Raw genomic sequence first — 18,435 nt, 5'->3', positions numbered from 1 at the left:
CATAAAGATGGACATGTGTGATAGCCAATAAAATCAATACTCAAGAACAGAACAAAACTCAGCACAAAGTACAATGATTTGGGCAAAAAGGAGCAACATTTTATACGCACATACAATATCTATGTTTGCTTCTTTTAATATCACATAGATTAACCCCTTAAATTCCAGGCTTATTACATACTAAGGCTTATTATCCAGTAACTACAAGGACTTCAATGCAAACTGGCTGAGCCATTCTTAGCTTATAGAAGTGTAATAAAACTTTGGACCCACTAGTGAGCCCTGGCCATTTAAGGGGTTAAAAGAATTGTGGTTTCCAGTTAAGATAAACATTGTAAAAATACATTTCATGCTATTCATTATTTTATGATGGGAGAGAAACCCAAATAAAGCTGATAGGCAGGAATCATGCTGATAGACACTGAACCCCTGCTGTGTTTTGATTGGCACTCTGTTGTGCTCTAATGTAGACTTACATAATGTTGTTTAGATGTTATTTTTTAATGAAGCCGCAGTCATTCAATCTAAAACACTTTGAACCCATTGAAAGCTTGTTCCTGGAAGTCACGTGGCAGTAATAAGGTATCGCTTAGATAAGGAGGACTGTAAAATAGGCAGAATCTCTGCAGTACAGCACAAAGTCAATGAGCCAATATCCAGCCCCAGTCAGATATATAAGACGAGAAAGATCTTTAAGTCACAACAAAACCATAAAACCAAACTCAGGAGTGCACAGAGAGCATTTATGCAGGTAAGCAACTTGTGCTTTTCTTTTCCTCTGTCTTTCTTTCTTGTTCACACAAATTTCCATTAATGCATGATTGGTTAAGAGTGTTCATTTATTTAGGTCAGTGTTGCTGCTCCTAAAGGACCCTTGTGCTAGCCATTTTACTCTTTAACTTACCTCAATCCGGCCACAGCAGCTCGACAGCTAATTTACGAAGCCTTCATAAGCTGAACCAGGGCTGGTGAGAGTACTTCAGCCTCAGTATCTGGGAACACTGTCTGAGAAAATGTTTTATCATTTTCATTGTTTGTGTATCAATATAAAAAGGGACTGAATTAAAATAAAAGTTTTTCTCGATTGCTAAAACACTTTTAATTAAACTGGAGTCAACTTCATCATCATCGTCAGTCTTTTAGCAAAGCAGGAGTCTCCTATTACTTTCCCTCATTTTCACAGACTTTTTCAAAACAGTTGAACAGGGAGAGCAGAAAGGTTATTCTGATTAGCATATATTTGATGCACATATATGCGATATATGCACATCTTCACTCTGCTCTCTCCTTCAGGACATACTGTATGCAAATGAACTGAGCGGCGACCAATCAGATTGTTGATATGATAATACACATATGATATGATAGACACACAGTGAGATTTAACACTGGTAGATATAACGGTTAATAATGCATCATGATTATGTTAGATGATTTTTTTAAGTTTAAAAAACTTTGAAACATTGTAGAATTATTTACAGCAAAATATCAGCGTCATAGAACAGCATAGACACACAGCACTAATGAAGGCTGAATAGGATTAAACTGAAACCTGTATTTTGTATTTTTTGGTTGTTGTTCAGTGAGTAATTGAAGGAATTTATTCACTTGATTGTAAGATGTAGTATGTTTGGTATTTTTTGGGGGTCAAACTATTTTGATAAATAAACTGTTATTTTGGCCATTAAGCCTCTTTTAGGTATCGTGTGTTATCTGTTTTGAAGATAAGGCTTCTGAATGGACAAAAATGTTCAAGCAACTGAGAAAAAGTGTAGAACCTCACATAGAAGTCTGAATTAATGGTTATCTCTCTCTCTCTCTCTCTCTCTCTCTCTCTCTCTCTCTCTCTCAGGTGCGGCGATAAGTATGAGGACCTATGTTTTGCTGTTTCTGAGCCTTGCAGGTGCGGTCTAAATGCTTTATAATTCTATTGCACATGCTTAAAAAATTATAATTATTATTTGCTTATTACAGTTTTTCATGATCACTCAAACACATTTAATGTAACTGGGATCAACTTAATCTTCTAAGTTTTTACACTTACGTTTACATCTAAGTCACTTTCTTAGCAAAGCAGATGTGTCCTTTTGCAAATATGTTAACACATTCTCATTGCTTTCACTGAAGTCCACTCTGATTGGTTTTCACATACTTTTACAAAACAGTTAACACAGATCTCACATCTTGTCTCAACCAAAAAAAGACAGTGTTTGTCAGTAGAGATATGTAATAGAGTTATACAATGCCTGAATTACCTATTGAGGTTTTTAAATTTGTACAATGGATGTGTGTTTATTTAGATTTGGGTTTGATCCTTTTTCCACTTTCTGTCACGGACATGCTATGAATGATGAAATGGTTTGTAATTGTTTTGTCTGAATTTCCCTATAAATTTCAGTTCAATATGGTATTTTAGCGTGTTCAAGAATGCTACAGTATGAATGGCAAGGCCTTCTGGTTGAGCCGCTCTGACACAGTCTATCCCTCAACTGATGTACACAGGCCAAAGGTTTGGCATGATTTTGGACAATTGCTGAATATTTTGGGTGAAATCTTGTTTTGTTTAGTTTTCTGTGTGTGTTTTATGTTTTGCAGAGCTTATACAGTATATTGCTCTAAAATCAATATCTGGCAAAGAATAGGTTCTACATTATGATATTCTTATGCTTTGGCATATTCTAAAACTGTTTCTAGTAAAGTATAAGCAGATAGTACAGCACACACATACAGCACTAATGAAGGCTGAATAGGTTTAAACTGAAACCTGTATTTTTTTATTTATTTTTTTTTTTGAGGGGGGGGTATTGCTGAAACTTAAATCAGAAATATCTTTATATCCCAATGAATGCTATTTGAACCCTGCAACCTACTTGCACCAGTAAAGATTATTTGAAGGAGTGAATCTTCTCAAAACATGTGAAGTCTGTTAATGAGCAGCTCAAGATCTCGCATCCCCGAAAACTGGGCACTTGAAAATAGGGTTCTCCAGGATTAGGTCAAAACATTTGTTCCCTCCACATGGGAAGCTAATCAATAACCTTCTAATTGAATGGTGTTGTAGATCCTAGGTTGGACATCTCATGTCAGAAAAATGACCACTAAGTACTTACTTTATGAATGATCTGAATTTTGCTGTTCATCATTATTGTGTCTTGCAGTGGCTGTTGGTCTCCCAGTGCAGGACTGGTTACCAGTGGAGAGTGTGGAGGTGGTTCAGAGGGAGAGAAGTCCTCTGCTGGCAGACCTACTGCCTGAGCAGGGTCATGTGGTGCAAGAGGATCCAAAACCTGTTGCCAGGAAAGAGTCAGTAGTGCAGGAGAAAGCAGCTGAACCAAACCCAGTGCAGCAGAATGAGCCGGTTAAAGTGCAAAGTCTGGTGGAAGACATGCCTCTTGTCAAGAAACAGGAGGCAGGAGCAAATGAAGTTATTAAGGAGATAGAGCTCAAGAAAGAACCTGTCATGGATGAGCCAAAGGATCAAAAAGAGGCACTTACGGGGCAGATGGAAATAGCTGAGGAGGATCTGGCAGCAGAAGAGCCAGCGAAAGAGCAAGAACCTGTTCCAGAAACGCAAGAAGTCCATCAGAGGAACCCCAATGAATTTGTAGAGGGGCCAGTGCTGGATGTAGAACCCAAAGAGACATTAGTGGAGGAAGAGAGGAATGTCTTTCAGGAAGAGGCATTAGAGACTGGAAAGGAGCCAGAATTTGTTTCGGAAGAGCAGGAAGTCCATCAGAGGAGCCCCAGTGAATTTGTAGAGGAGCCAGTGCTGGACCTAGAACCTGAAGAGATATTAGTGGAGGAAGAAAGGGATGTCTTGCAGAAAGAGGCATTAGAGACCAAGATGGAGTCGGAATTTGATTCAGAAGTGCAAGAAGCCTATCAGAGGAACCCCAGTGAATTTGTGGAGGAGCCAATGCTGGACCTTGAACCTGAAGACATATTAGTGGAGGAAGATAGAAATGTCTTGCTGGAAGAGGAATTAGAGACTGGGATGGAACCGAATTTTGATTTAGAAGTACAGGAAATCTATCAGAGGAACCCCAATGAATTTGTAGAGCCAGTGATGGAGCTAGAACCTGAAGAGACATTAGTTGAGGAAGAAAGGAATGTCTTGCAAGAAGATGCATTAGAGACTGGGATGGAGCTGAATTTTGATTTAGAAGTGCAGGAAATCTATCAGAGAAACCCCAATGAATTTGTGGAGCCAGTGATGGAGCTAGAACCTGAAGAGACCTTAGTGGCGGAAGATAGGAATGTCTTTCAGGAAGATGAATTAGTGGAGGCAGGTTATCTTGCAGACGAAGAGCCATTAATGGAGCCAGTGGAGCCCGAATACAATATGGCCGAGGATCGAATGTTGGCATTTGAACCTTCACAGGAACAATTGTTAATGCAGGATCATGAACAGAGAGAGACAGAGTCCCTGATTGGAGAGGAAGAGCTAATGATGGCTGATCGGGCTTATATGGAGGAGTCGTTAATGAATGAGAATTTAATAAGAGAAAAGAGAGAATTAATCGCAGAGGAACCAGCTGAGAGTGATGCATCCCAGTACAGTAAGTGTTAATAACACTTCAAACAAAAGTTATAGTGTATGGGACAGTTGGGACTTAGGTATGTACTATACAGGGGCTGGTTTTTCATGCTTTGAGAAAAACAAAAGTACACTGGAGACGAGTAACTGTCATGTGGAATCCACAGGGTGGCAGACATGCAACGGTGTAGTCATCAACAGTAAATGTTACCAGTTCTTCAGGGGACCCAAGAGAGCGGCTGATGCTGAGGTATCAGTGGATGCTTTCATCTCTGTTAGTCTTAAAGGGGAATTTCACCAATTTTTCAAAATCCGCTTAATTCAATAGTTGAAATTAAAACAAAGTCATTCAGAGTAGTTTAATGTGAAATAGTGCATTGTAGAGAAAACATATTCTGATTTCTTTGCAATAGAGGTGATGGGAGCCAGAGATCATAATGTCTACAACACAAATATAGCCATTTTATTTACTCTCTAGAACAGTAGTCACCAACCTTCCTCCTGGAGATCTGCTTTCCTGCAGGGTTTAGTTCCAGCCTGCAACTAACAGGCTGCCTCCCTCTTATTTAACTCTGATGCACCCAATCCAGCCAATCAAGGACCTCTGTAGAAGTTAATTAGCTGGAATAGCCATGAATGGGTTTTTAAAAATAAATTTTAGTTTACAGATCATCAACCAGATGTCTGGTTCCAATTAGCAACACTGTGCACAATTCTGACTTATTGCGTTTATCTAGAATGGAGCATTTAACATCAAACTTCTCTGAATGACTGTTAACATCTTAATGATTTAATTATACAGACATGTTAAAGGTGGGTGGAATTTCCCTTTAAGGCTGGTTTGGTTTAACATTTTATGTCTTTCAATGTTTGAATGTAGTCCAGAGTAAAATTCACTGTGGATGTGAACTACTCCTGTTACATTTTTCTCTGAGGTTTTCGAAGCTATTGGTGAGCAATCTCTGATTCACGTTGCAATTGTTGTCTGTTTTTTATCAGTTTTACTGCCAACAACAGTTCCCTGATGGACATTTGGCTTCTGTGACAAGCAGCTACATTCACACACACATGATGGCGCTCATGGACAAAAATGGGGGTCGAACACGTACCTGGATTGGAGGCCTGAGATACCTAGATGTATGTTTATCTGTTTGAGTGCTTTATACTGTACACACAGTACTGCGTAAAAGTCAGAGGCCAATCTTTTTTGGCCAACCAAAACATGCAGGAAACATATACTTAACAGACAATAACACAGAAGCCTCAACAGCTAAATAAAATGTACATTTTTCAGCATTCAGTGTGTGCACTTTTTGCCTTTATTGCAGCTTCCATTCTTTTTGGGACACTTGCTTTCAGTCTTTTGATCTGAAACAAGAGTAGAGTTTGTTTTTTCTAGTTGCTTTTGTACTTACCTCAAAGTTAGTTGTTATGTGTTCTCAGACCAGACGCTTCATATGGCTGGACGGGACACATTGGAGCTATGCTGACTGGTTACCTGGGGAGCCTAATAACACTGCTGGAGTGGAAAACTGCGTGGAGTTACTGAGTAAGCTCTTAATCTAAACATTTACAGAATGAGCATAATAAGTGCAGTGTCTAAATAATCACAGTACAGCATATTTCAGTTAATAGATTTTTCTGTGCTGCAGAGTTGCACCTGTGCTGTTTGATATGTCACCACCACTGTAATATTTCCTTACAGGTGATGGGAAGTTCAATGACATGCCATGCTGGGACCTGCGAGCCTTTATCTGCTCCTATCCTTATTAAGGAGCCACCAACCTACTGCCAAAAATTCACTGGACTTCTTGCTTGAGATAATTTTTTTTTTTTTATTTGCCAAAGCTCTAACTTTTTAATATTTATTTCATTTTGTTGTGCCAGTTTGATAGTTGCACAGTGATTACGTCAGGTTTCTCAGTGCCACCAAATATTATAAATGTACATATTATCTCATATTGTCTTAGTTGTCTATTATTGTCTCACATCAGTCACATACTTTGATTTTGTATATGAAAAATACATTAAAACAAACTTTTTCTACTGTGACCTGTTGTCCTGCTCACTAATACAAAAGACAATTGCCGTGTACAGAAATTTGTCTTGATATATTTGGAGAGACGTACACTCTTACTATTAACAATATGAACGTAATATGAAAAGGTAAGAACATACTAGAACTATCAGAGTAACTGAAATAGTTTCATGAGTTATTATAGTAGGGTGATGTAAGATGATATGCTTTCTTAAATGACCTTCAAACAACTGGTCGTAAACATATTCTCACTAGTTCTAGATGATCTCCCTAATCATCTCCCTGCTGGCTTCCTCATTAAACTTGACAACAAGCCAGAAAGTCCTGGAACCAAACTGAACAATGACTGGGATGTGCTTTCAATAATGGCTTTACTTTCAAAAGTCAGTTATAATCCCTCATCCTAATATGAGTTGCTGCCTGCAACATCATCTACATACATTACTATTTTCACTAAGGTGTCCTGATTGTGCTGACAGTACAGAGCAATAAGTTATACAGTAATGCCATCAACCTATCCATCCTCTGCACATAAATGTGTTCTCTACTGCTGTGAGGTTGGTAAGCATTACATGACAGTCATGACTCAGTTTGTGTTAAAATACAAATTCAGAGCGAGTAATTAATTTCAAAATGCTCCACATTTTGTATGCAAGTGAACGGTCAACCCGAAGACAGACTGGGTATAATCTTTTATCAGAGTTTATAGGGCTAATCATCTGATTAATATGCTACAATGAAAGCTACCAAGCTGCGGCAATTTTATTTAACGCTAGCTAATGTTGTGGCCTATACTGCTAGCTACTGTAGCTACTTATTTAAAGCTAGTTATTTAAAGGGACCCAGTGAAGGATCATTAGGCCTCCTCTGAAGATCTAGATGGCCCTGAGGCTTCCCCTCCGAAGTGATATGTTGACAGCATTGCCTCCAATTAATTTGCCATATACAAAATATCGTTTGAAGTGAATAAGTTTAGTCATTTGGACAAAAAGTTTTACTACATTCTCATTAGGTTGCATAAGACAGGTGCTATGCAAGAACATATATGTGGACAGAGCATTGGATGAGTCAATCAGAGAGGTACTGTAGGTCCCAGATGGAATGAAATGATCAGGCCTCAGTAATGTGTGGTGCTGCTGATGCAGGTGAGCATTAAGTGTTCTGTGTGCTGAGAGACTGAAAGAACTGTGAGGTTAAAAGCTGTTAAAATGTATTGTTTTCCACATGTGCAGCACAAGCAGTTGAGATAATTAGGGAAAGGCGAGTTGCAATGATCCCAGGGGAGGATTTTTTTCTGGTTTATGACAGAGGCAAAATGCTTGGAAGCAAAGTACTGATCCAGTTTATTCCTGGGATGGGAGATTTCACTGTATCTTGTTGATCTCTGTTTGTCAGGGCTGTTCCACAGAGGTAGTGTCTAACTCAGCTGCCCTAAATTGGAGACTGCAGTAGCTTTTGGACAATGCATCAGGCTTTAGTCAGGCACTGGTTTTGAGCTAGTTGCTCTCAACACAGAGCTGCCCGCTTTCCGTCCCCTCAGCCAGCCTGGAATTCCAGGAATCCTCTGTTTCTGTGTGTCATCTGGGGGATAAAGAGAGAGCCACTTGGTCTGAGAGCAGTGTTTGTTCTGAGGCCAGCCGCCTTCCATGATGATCATCATGATTCAGACTTTGGTCCATTAAAAACACCTCTGTTACTAGAATAATGGATCAAGTTGAGAAGCTCTGGGGAGTTGTGCCTGTGTGTGTGTTGGTGTGGAATTTTTCAAGCCACAGATTGGCCGCAGTGTTTCATGCCCCATCAGAATGAGGGCATCTCTTTTGTCATTACATACTCACACATGGACATACAGCAAGGAAATAAGTAATAACTATTTTATTTTGTAGCTCTTTGCTCTTTCACACTTTGTCTTGTCTTTGAACTCTCTATACTCCAAGGTCAGGTTCAGATAAAGTATTACAAGTATCCTTTCTTGCCTTGTTGCTGTGCAGATATATAGTTGTTAATGGTGCCTTCAGAAAGAACTACAGGCAGGCCTTTTAAATCTGAAGCATACATTTTGTCCACATCCACAAGGCTTCATACCTCAGGAGGGGTTTAGGTTTAACTTACAGATCATATCATTAACTCACAGATCATATTGTGCACTAATCAGGATGACTTACTCTCTCAATTAGCCTCAAAATTCTAACAAGATATAATTGAAAACTTCTCTGTCTAGTTTAGGAGGTGCAAATGTACGTATATTAATTATATACAAGCATGGTTAATACTTACAGTAATTCTCTTGAAAGTATACTGAAAATTGATTACTTAGCCAAAAACTTACTCAATTAAAAGTGAAAGTAAAGCATCAAAATATACTAGTCTGTAAAAAAAGAATCAATATTTATATACTCAATATAAAAGTAAAAAGCAATGTTGGAATAGTTAATCGGGAGATTTGGGAGAATTTCCAGTGGGCTGATAGCATTTTAGGTCAGTTACTATGAGCTAACCAGTAAACTCAAACATATCTGCACAAGTATACTCAAATTATTAATGTTACACCCAAGAGTATTTCTGTAGTAATTTAGGGGTTAAACAAGCTTTGTAACAAGTACTTGAAAGCTCTAAATTAAAAAATAAGCAGCGAAAATGGAAATGTAAAAGTACAAGAATTCAATTTCAATAATACTGGAGTACTCTTTCATCAGGTTAATGACAAATAAATGCTTTGTCCCTTGTGTTTGAGTCAGATTTCTATTCTGCTGCAGCAGCTGTTTATGAATTAATATCAGTTCTACACTTGATGACGAACCAAAAGCTAATGCTGTTATTTTTATAACAAATTAACACATAGCAACCAGCTTTGTTTCTCTCAGGTACACACACACACACGTGCGTGCGAGTTTGCATAGGAATACTTGCACAGGAACTTGACCATAAACACACGTGATCAAAAATGAACCCATCTTCCCCGCCCACTCACATGCACACACATGCAAGACTATGAACAATAAAAAGTTGTATTCACGTGAAGCGTGCATGAATTATCACTGTAATTTCTGAACTCAAAAATATGTCCTGCTTTGTCCTCATCAAATGCAAAGCTTTGGCATGTCGAACCAGGAAAAGAGATTTAATGTACTCAGAAGAAGCTGATATCTAACGTTTACATCAATAAACATTTACGACAAGCCACTTAAGTCTTACTCATAAACTATCATCAAAAACATCCTGATAAAAAAAAAAAACCCTGGATGATCCAAGTGCCCTTGAAGTGTTTTTGTCACGTTTAAAAGTCCCACTCTTCCCACACACACACGCACCCACACACACATACGCACATATATATTTATACATACATATGTACATATATATATATATATATACTTGCATACTCTGTTTTCAGAGGACAACAGGGATAATACTTATTATTTACATACATGAATCTATTTTTATAACAAATTCTGGAATATGTCCAAACCTGATGAATATGGATATGAATCATCATAAATACGTCTTGATATGAGAATGCATGCTGGATTGTAAATTGTTAGTATTATTTCTCACAGGATCGCAGGATGGAAAATTGTACTTGACCATTGGTTCCTAATCCTGGTCCTGGAATATGCCCTACCCTGCACGTTTGTGTCTTCCTGCTCTAAAACACCCAGTTCAAGCCAGGATGGGCTTCTAATTAACTGATTAGTAGGTGTATGGAGAGCAGGAAAACACAAAACTGTGCAGGGCAGGGGGTCCTCCAGGATGAGGGGTGGGAACCACTGTACTAGACAATCAGATTTCAGGATGAAAAATTCATCTAGTCAACTAGAGCACAAGGGAAAACGTAGCACTAGCCAATCAGTGTGCAGGAGGGAATCTTGTACTAACCAATGAAATCAGAGGAGGAAATATTCAGCTAAGTTGTTAGATCACAGGAAAGAACATTCAACCAAACAAGTGGTCACCAACCCTGGTCCTGGAGACCTACCATCCTGCAGAGTGTAGCTCCAGCCATAATTTCCATACTTGCTCCAGAAGAACTTCCTTCAGAAGTTCTTTATTGGCTGGATCAAAAGTGTTAATGTTAGGTATGTTGGGGGCAGCAGGGGTTTAAGGGGTGCAGCATGTTAGATGCAGGTCAGAACAAAACTCTTCAGGAAAGCAGATCTTCAGAAAGAAGGTTGCAGGAGTGCAGGAGCAAGCATGTACTAACCAATCAAATCACAAGCTCAAACATTATCTAGCTGAAACAACCAGCTTGCATGAAGAAAAATTCAACTTAGTTTTGAGATCAGCTTTAGGCTTAAAAAATACATTCATGGTGGAGAGGTACACACAGGGAGTTGTAAGGTAAAATAGTCCCCAAAGTAAATAAAATGGCTATATTTGTGTTGTAGACCTTATGACCCCTTGTTTCTATCACCACCACTGTAAAGACATCTAAGTCAGTAAGTTTCCCTAGAATGGAGCATTTCACATCAAACCACTCTGAAAGATTTTGTTTACAGCTCAACCATTGAATTATGCAGAAAATTTTAAAAGTCTGTGGAATTCCCCTTTAAGCAGAATAGGCTTGGCTAGCTAAGAATATTCTTATTGCAAATATGACTCAACTATGCCCAACTATGACTGCTAGCAATACTTGATTTTGTAACACCAACATTATTTGCACGTTATTACCCATAAACAGTCATGGCAAAAAGTATTTTGGCGCATCTGGTCTAATTGCACGTTTTATTGATTTTCTATGTGAAAATAAGTAAATACATCCTCTACAGAGAGCACATCTCTGCACAATTGAACACACAATTACTGTTTATTTATTGATTATGAATTTAACATTTTATATTTCATGATTTTTCCCTAATATGCAAATATTATGCAAAGAAATTATGTGCTGAACTTTGCACAAAAATGCCATATTTAAGTTTCTTCGCTGTAGAGGACGTGTTCACTTTTTTTCACTTAGAAAAGCAACAAAAACATGTACTTTGACCAGGGGTGCCCAAATGTCTGCATACAACTGTTTGTGGAATGAGATGCAGCACTGCTCTCTGGATCATTTCCTGTAGTAGCTGAAATCAGGATGGAGCAGCAGGGCTGCTATTTAGGGGAGCAGAGGGAGTGTTGATGGGAGGTTAATGCTCAACTTGTGGGTGGCTCTGGTTTAACCATGAATCATTTTTCTGGTGTTGTCTGGCTGCAGCTTATGTGAAGTATCTGTTGTGATGGAGCTAATCCACTCTCCAGAGAGTGGAACTCAGAGGGTTCTGTCGGTGAAGCCTTACAGAGACCACTATTCCAGTGTATGAGATTAGGTATTTTGCCCCATCTGAGCCTACAAAGCTAGTCGTAGTATGCAGATCGAGCACTGCACTTAACCCCTCCTGTTATAACCAGAGAGCCATAGAGCGAGGGATCCATCTGGCTCCACTTGACAACAAACGCAGATTAAAGCAGCTCATCTGTCCATCATTCTCTCCTGGCTGACGACATCGGCCTTTATGGGGTCGTCACAATGACATTCCATACAGCTCTGTTAAAGAATAATGTCATGTTATAATGTGTTGATGTTCAGTACACAACAGGATTGAGCATAATCCAGTGGATTTCCCAGAAGACCCAGTTTCAGGAATGTTTGTTTATGGCAAGAAACAGCCCAATCTCTTTTTCAGGTTAGTTTTGCATGTTCATCTTGTTAATCTAATTCCATGCACAGTTAAAATGATGGTTATGTAGTTACATTTGACCCAGTTACAGGAGAACCTCGTAGCGTGTTAGACATAAATCAAAATGTGACTCATTCCTTTATTATTTGGTTGCTTCAAATAACTGGTAAGCGTACCACCATAGAAAATGTGACCTACATGAAATTATGAAGGCATGTGGTTAGATATACAGCCATAGTAATCAGGTGTCAGCAGCCACACTGGCTTCCATCCTGCAGCTATTCAGAGGAACCAAATATCTCTTACATGGGCCAAAGAGGCTCCATACCTGAATCATTATATCATTTACAACATGAAACACAGCTGGGTTTCTCCCAGAACATACTCTGTTACAGGGAACATAATACCTAATTGAATACGTAATGGCTAATGTAGTCAAAAGGATTAGGTTATTGAATTAGTTTGCCATCTTCAGCTATGTTTTACTTCTGCAATAGTACAAATGCCCTTTAATGCCAGTTAAGTTAGTAAATACAGCACTTTAGAGCTCTTTGTTTCTTTTGAAAGTCAGTATGTCTGACTTACATGTCACTAAACAGTCTAAATACATTTCTCAGAACTTCGCATTTTCTCAAAAAATATTTACATTTTCTAAAAAATGAGTGCACCAGCAATACAGTGGTCTTAAATGTATTTGGACACCATTTAACCATTGGCAAACTTGAATTAAGTTCTTTAGGTTACTAAAATGTTTAACAAAATTACATTTGAAGAAAAACCCTCCTAGCACATCATCAAATTGACTCTTTGTGTGGAGAAAGGCTGAAGAAGAATTCCAACCAGACTGTACTAAGAGTTGAGCACTGAGGTGGAAACGTCAAAGTCTGTGGCTGCTTTTCTTACAGTGGTGTCAGCGAGCTTGTGTTCATTGATGGGATCACAAACTCAGAGGTGCAAAGACACATTTTGGATGTAAACCTGCAGAAATCTGTACAAGACACTGCTCAAACAATAACAATCTGAAACCCACCAGATGCATTTTCAAAGAATACTTTGCCAAGTCCTGGAATGGTCTGTTGATAATAAATGCTACTTGGTTTAACTTTTTGTTCCCAAACATAAATCACTTAAATACAGCACAAAATGTCAAAAAACTTTTTGGGGCCACTGTATATACCATTACAAGCCGCTGGTCCTGTAGCGCAGTTACATTTAAAAAAGAGAACACAGTGGTATTATGTATTTAAATGACTGATTGAAATATCCAATGAAAAAAAATTATAAGAATTGAAATTATAAGAACCGAATTATAAGAACTGAATAAAACCACTCTCTATCCTTGTTTAGTCAAAATCACTGACACTGAATAGCTAGAGCTTAAGGCACCAAGAAGCTTGCCAGGTAATTATTTGAGGCTCAGGTTATTCCTGCTGCTTGGCTCCACCCAGGTCATTAAAACTAAGGGTTAGGTCACTCTATCCAGCAGCGCTGTCAAAACATCCAAAGTGGCTTGAGAAACTCTCCAAGCTTTAGTTTCCCCATCTATGTCTGGAGGGGATACTGGACCTGGGTGGCTCTTCCAAAGTCATTCAGCTGGCACTATGAATGGGTTAGGCTTGTATCTGCACAGTGGTAAAGAGCCATGATGTTACTGAAGCCTGGTTTCAGCATGGGCTCCATTTGTGCCTCAAAATAGCCAAGCAAAGGTTATTGATTGCTCTCAGGCTACGCAGATTTTGAGCTCACCATATCTGCATGCGTGGAGGCATGCACGGTGAAGTAATCCTCAATCACTGGCAGATAAGGCCGGTGTGAATACGAGCAGATCATTACTGCTCCATCCCACCCTCTTTTACAAACAGGCTAGGGACATGGCTCTGGTGAGAAGGATCAGTCAACCCATGGGAGAGGACTTGATCCAAAGCGCTTTAGCTTTAAGCTGCTCTACTCTCCCCTCTTCTCACGCTTACATTTACAAACCCTTTTAAATATAGCTCAGTGATTCTGTGGGTGGACCAAGAGGGGACAGTGCTGCTTTATAAGCTCAGGGATGCCTAGATGATGGCAACATTTGAGAAGGACTGTCCCTTAAACAGGTCGGTGGGAGCGTGTTTTTGCGCAAGAGAGCAAAAGAAGCACTCAGGAAGCTTAAGTGAGTGAGCTCAGTTTATGTTATTTTATGCATTAGATTCATATGCAGCCACCAAACTGCAGTAATGGAATGGAGTGATAATATGGAGAGTTTATATTGTAATATTTGTATTGTATTGCAAGTTGGTTACCACAGGTCAAGAAAGTGGTATCAGAACTGGCCCTACAATGGAAACAAGTGAAAAACGAAGCCTTACAAATGAACCGAAGAAGAGAATCATTAAGCATCCAGATCACATCAAACCTCAGCCCAATGTCATAGACGAGGGCAAGTAGAAAGCTACACGACCAGCCATTTGTTTAGCTGTAATGTACAGCATATGGAGATGTGACATTTATTTGCATGGGTACAATGAAGCTCACTTGCTGAAATGTTGTAGTTGTACCATGTTCCATTTTGCCACAGAGGAACTGGACAGTGAAGTAATGGCTGGAGAGGCGCTGGAGAGGAGAAACGCCTGGGAGCCAAGCGTCTTCTACTCATTAGGAATGGAAAGCTTCTCCTTTGCAGGCCATGAGATCAGCATCCGTGAATCACTGGACACATATGGTGCTCTCATCTGGCCCGGGGTGAGAAGTGCCACATACAGATGACTGAAATGCCTGAGACTAGTTTGGTTCTTATTAAGGTGATGAGCATCAATTGAAATGTGTTCAGGCAGTGGCTCTCTGCAGCTACCTGGAAAAAAATCAGGAGCAGTTCAATCTGCTAGATAAGGCAGTGCTGGAGCTGGGAGCAGGGACAGGACTCGTGTCCATCGTGGCCAGTTTAATGGGTAAGTGAGCTTTAAGGATAACTTCCAATTTAATATCTATTATTTATCTGTACTGAAAACTTTCATGGGTGTTTCTGCACATTTACAGAGAAAAATGACAAATGACTGATGAACAGCATTGTTTGTTTATATATATATATATATATATATATATATATATATATATATATATATATATATATATATATATATAATGTTTTAACATCTACACAATGCACTTCCAATTAAAAGAAAAGTAATTTTGTAATTCAGGAATGACTTTGCACTTAAAAATTTAAATCACAGGTGTGGGAAATGAATAAAACTTATTAAAATGCATTTTGACCAAAAATGTGCTTCATAAACTTCATTAGCTCCTTACATTTAGCAACATTTTTTTATGAAAATGTATTATGACACTAATAATTATTAATAATTACTACTGAAGGGTTGTGTTCACAAGGCTACAGGACACCTACATAGGCCTGTCATGACAACTGACATAACCCTACATAAACATTTATGAAGACTTACTCCAATAGCCGTCATTTGTTGTAAACATGTAGGTCAGGTGACAAACAAAGCAGCATTTTCTGTGGCCCTTCGATAAAGTGAGCTTCATGTTACTATTTTATGAGATTTAAGCTGTGACATCAGCATAATGTCACTATGACAGACACTAAGTTACAAAGCCACTTATATAATGTGCTGTCATTTCACCCAAAATGTGTCATGACAACCCAATCTCCAAAAAAATGGTTGCCTGACATAGGAGTTATGTCAACTTCAACATCAAAGTTGACCAAAAAAGCCTTTATAACAGATGACACATGTTGGACTAGGCCTTTATAAATGTTTATGTAGGTTTATGTCCGTCGTCATGATGAGCTTTTGTAGGTGTCATGTAACCTTATGCCCTACAGCAAAGTGTTCCCCTATTTTCTATGCAATAAGCTAAACACGTGCCTGTAGCTGCAGAAACATCCTGACCCGAAGAGCATCTGCCCCCTGGCTTCTACAATACATGTTTTGAGTCAACAGGTTTTCTGATCTAAGTTCAGAGGGACTGTCAGTGGTAACTAACCAGATGTGGCAGATAGAGATTAGATTAATAACACTGGAGTATTCCTTCAATACTTTTGAATCAAAAATAATGTAGCAGTATTAGGAAGATATCCTCAAAAGCCTGAGAGGAAAAATGCTGAGAGGAATTAAGATTTTAAGCTGTAAGGAGCAAACAAGTTGAGAAACAGTTTGTGTGAGCGTCTCAAAGCTGTGTCACTTCTAGGTGCATGGGTGACAGCCACAGATCTGCCAGAGATCTTGGACAACCTGAACTTCAACCTCTCACGCAACACACGGGGCCGCTGCAGGTACACACCGCAGGTGGCCCAGCTGACCTGGGGGAAAGAACTGGGCCGAAAATTTCCCAGCTCCATCTACAACTACGACTACATCCTGTGCGCAGATGTCGTTTATCATCACAACTGTCTGGATGAGCTTCTCATCACCATGAAGCACTTCTGCAGGCCCGGCACAATCCTGCTCTGGGCAAACAAGGTCAGTTAATACCTGACCTAGTACCAGCTCCCCTACCCAAATTATATCATTAGAGGACCAGCTCAAAACACTAACACCACTGAACAAATGAAGGTTAGGCTATACGGATTAGCTGGCATGAACTAATTTAAATAATGCCAACTGGACCGTTCTGCATTGTGTTACTTATTAGCAAAATTGCCATTTTGAGTGAGCTATTCCTTTAATCATTATAAGGTGCTAGTGACATTTTGTCCAGCTGGCGTATGCACCATTTGTGCAATTTTACAAAAAGGAGATTAAGGTAGAAACGAGTTACGGAGCCATCTCTAACTGGGTGTATGCTTTGCAGTGTTCAGCCTCCCATTAGTTGCTCTTGTCTGATTTCTGATAGATCCGTTTCCAGACAGACCTGCTATTCATCGAAAATTTCGAGAAAGCCTTCAACATCACGCTGCTGGCAGAGAACACAAAGGACGAGGTGAAAATCTTCCAGGCCACGGCACAGCCGGAGTGAGAGAGAGGATACCAGAAGCAAAGAAATAAAAACGGAAAACCATTTATAGACTGAAGGAAAAACCCTCTGGAAGTATATATTAGGGCTGTCAAACTATTAAAATAATTACATGAAAACATTATTTTATATAGTTAAAAACATACAGTTCATCAGAATATATTTATTAATTTCAACAATTCAATAACATCCTGTAAATGTAAAAATCTTCATTTTTATGGGATGAAAGTTTTCAATTTTGATACCTAACGCTATCTAACGCTGATTTAACTCACTTGAAAATGCAAGTTGCATTCACATACTCAATCATAGCAAGAGAATGTAAGCACATGGGCTTCACCGTGCACTGCCATGGGTAGTTCAAAGAGCAAAGTAGGAACATACATTAATGACATTGAAAAAATAAATAAAAAACAGTGTTAATGTTGGTTGACAGCCCTCATATCTTTATAATAGAAAAGGATGGAGGGATTTTCTCACTGTTAGGAAATGTCCTTCAAGGCAAAATACATCTCTGAATTATGTAACTACCAACGCAAAGATGCTTAAAGGGTTTTCCCACAGATTTTTCAAAAGATTGGTGTAATTCCCCTTTAATGTCTGGCATGGTCATAAATGTTTACGCTACATATTATGCAACGTCGTGGAATAGTAACGTTTGTTGAAAAACATTTTATTCATTTATATGTTTTTGCCTCTTGTGTTATTTTGTTTTTTTTAATCCACTGTTAATCTGCTATGCTGGACAACATTAAAAACTACCAACAGTGTAACACCTCTGCATCTATGACTGACACCAAGGCCTATTAGAACTCTCTGACTCATACCGCCACCTGCAGGCCATATCTGCTAGGTTCAGGCTGCAAGAATGGCCGGAAAATTCTGAAAAAAACGGTCTGCTTTAATTACAATCAGGGTAAAGCTTGCAGCAAGCATCTTTAACATACAATAGAGCAATGAAAGCAAGGCACCTTGAGGGGAAATGGCTGCGAGTTCATAGCACAACAGGATGAGGGCCTCCAAGCCTTGCTAAACAGGACAGAGTCTTAACAAGCAGGCCATCCTGATGAAGCTTTCCTCTGAATTTGATGGCATTTCGTATTTCTGTGCTGTCTTCATTAGAGTACATAAACAGGACAGATTATTAGACCATGAAAGTATGATGTACGTAAATTAGTCTGGCATCTTGTGACTGTGGATTTTTAGAAACGTCTCTCCTTAAACAGGTACCACAATCCAGACAC

General features: G+C 39.0%; 2 protein-coding genes across 3 annotated transcripts; both read left to right on the top strand.

Annotated features, from left to right (window-relative positions):
- The first annotated feature begins 626 nt into the window (after positions 1–626).
- si:ch211-160b11.4 (titin) lies at positions 627–6,589 on the top strand. Its single transcript, XM_036589137.1, has 7 exons — positions 627–751; positions 1,853–1,903; positions 3,159–4,559; positions 4,705–4,787; positions 5,537–5,674; positions 5,981–6,086; positions 6,243–6,589. Exons 2-7 carry the CDS (start codon positions 1,867–1,869, stop codon positions 6,308–6,310), a joined length of 1,833 nt encoding a protein of 610 aa, XP_036445030.1. The 5' UTR covers positions 627–751; positions 1,853–1,866; the 3' UTR covers positions 6,311–6,589.
- Positions 6,590–14,089: 7,500 nt separating this feature from the next.
- On the top strand, positions 14,090–17,362 carry zgc:172067 (S-adenosylmethionine-dependent methyltransferase domain-containing protein). Of its 2 annotated transcripts, none has more exons than XM_036573516.1 (6): positions 14,090–14,384; positions 14,520–14,651; positions 14,790–14,953; positions 15,042–15,159; positions 16,427–16,698; positions 17,072–17,362. In XM_036573516.1, the coding sequence occupies exons 1-6, from the start codon at positions 14,291–14,293 to the stop codon at positions 17,192–17,194; spliced, it is 903 nt and encodes a 300-aa protein (XP_036429409.1). In that variant the 5' UTR covers positions 14,090–14,290; the 3' UTR covers positions 17,195–17,362. The 2 variants fall into 2 exon arrangements, with proteins under 2 accessions (XP_036429409.1, XP_036429416.1); XM_036573523.1 differs by having other exon boundaries at positions 14,295–14,384; positions 14,507–14,651.
- Positions 17,363–18,435: the final 1,073 nt, after the last annotated feature.

This window comes from Colossoma macropomum, unplaced genomic scaffold (assembly GCF_904425465.1).
Source record: "Colossoma macropomum unplaced genomic scaffold, Colossoma_macropomum, whole genome shotgun sequence".
Taxonomy (NCBI): Eukaryota; Metazoa; Chordata; class Actinopteri; order Characiformes; family Serrasalmidae; genus Colossoma; species Colossoma macropomum.
The sequence above is the reverse complement of the archived record's forward strand: the minus strand, read 5'-3'. Positions and strand labels throughout refer to the sequence as shown.

Bases quoted from the DNA above. Each gene is read 5' to 3' on its own strand.
- si:ch211-160b11.4 (XM_036589137.1), top strand. From the start codon at position 1,867: ATGAGGACCTATGTTTTGCTGTTTCTGAGCCTTGCAG. The intron at 1,904-3,158 runs GTGCGGTCTAAA...TGTGTCTTGCAG, and splicing joins GCTGTTTCTGAGCCTTGCAG to TGGCTGTTGGTCTCCCAGTG. The intron at 6,087-6,242 runs GTAAGCTCTTAA...ATTTCCTTACAG, and splicing joins AAACTGCGTGGAGTTACTGA to GTGATGGGAAGTTCAATGAC.
- zgc:172067 (XM_036573516.1), top strand. From the start codon at position 14,291: ATGATGGCAACATTTGAGAAGGACTGTCCCTTAAACAGGTCGGTGGGA. The intron at 14,652-14,789 runs GCAAGTAGAAAG...ATTTTGCCACAG, and splicing joins GCCCAATGTCATAGACGAGG to AGGAACTGGACAGTGAAGTA. The intron at 14,954-15,041 runs GTGAGAAGTGCC...AAATGTGTTCAG, and splicing joins GTGCTCTCATCTGGCCCGGG to GCAGTGGCTCTCTGCAGCTA.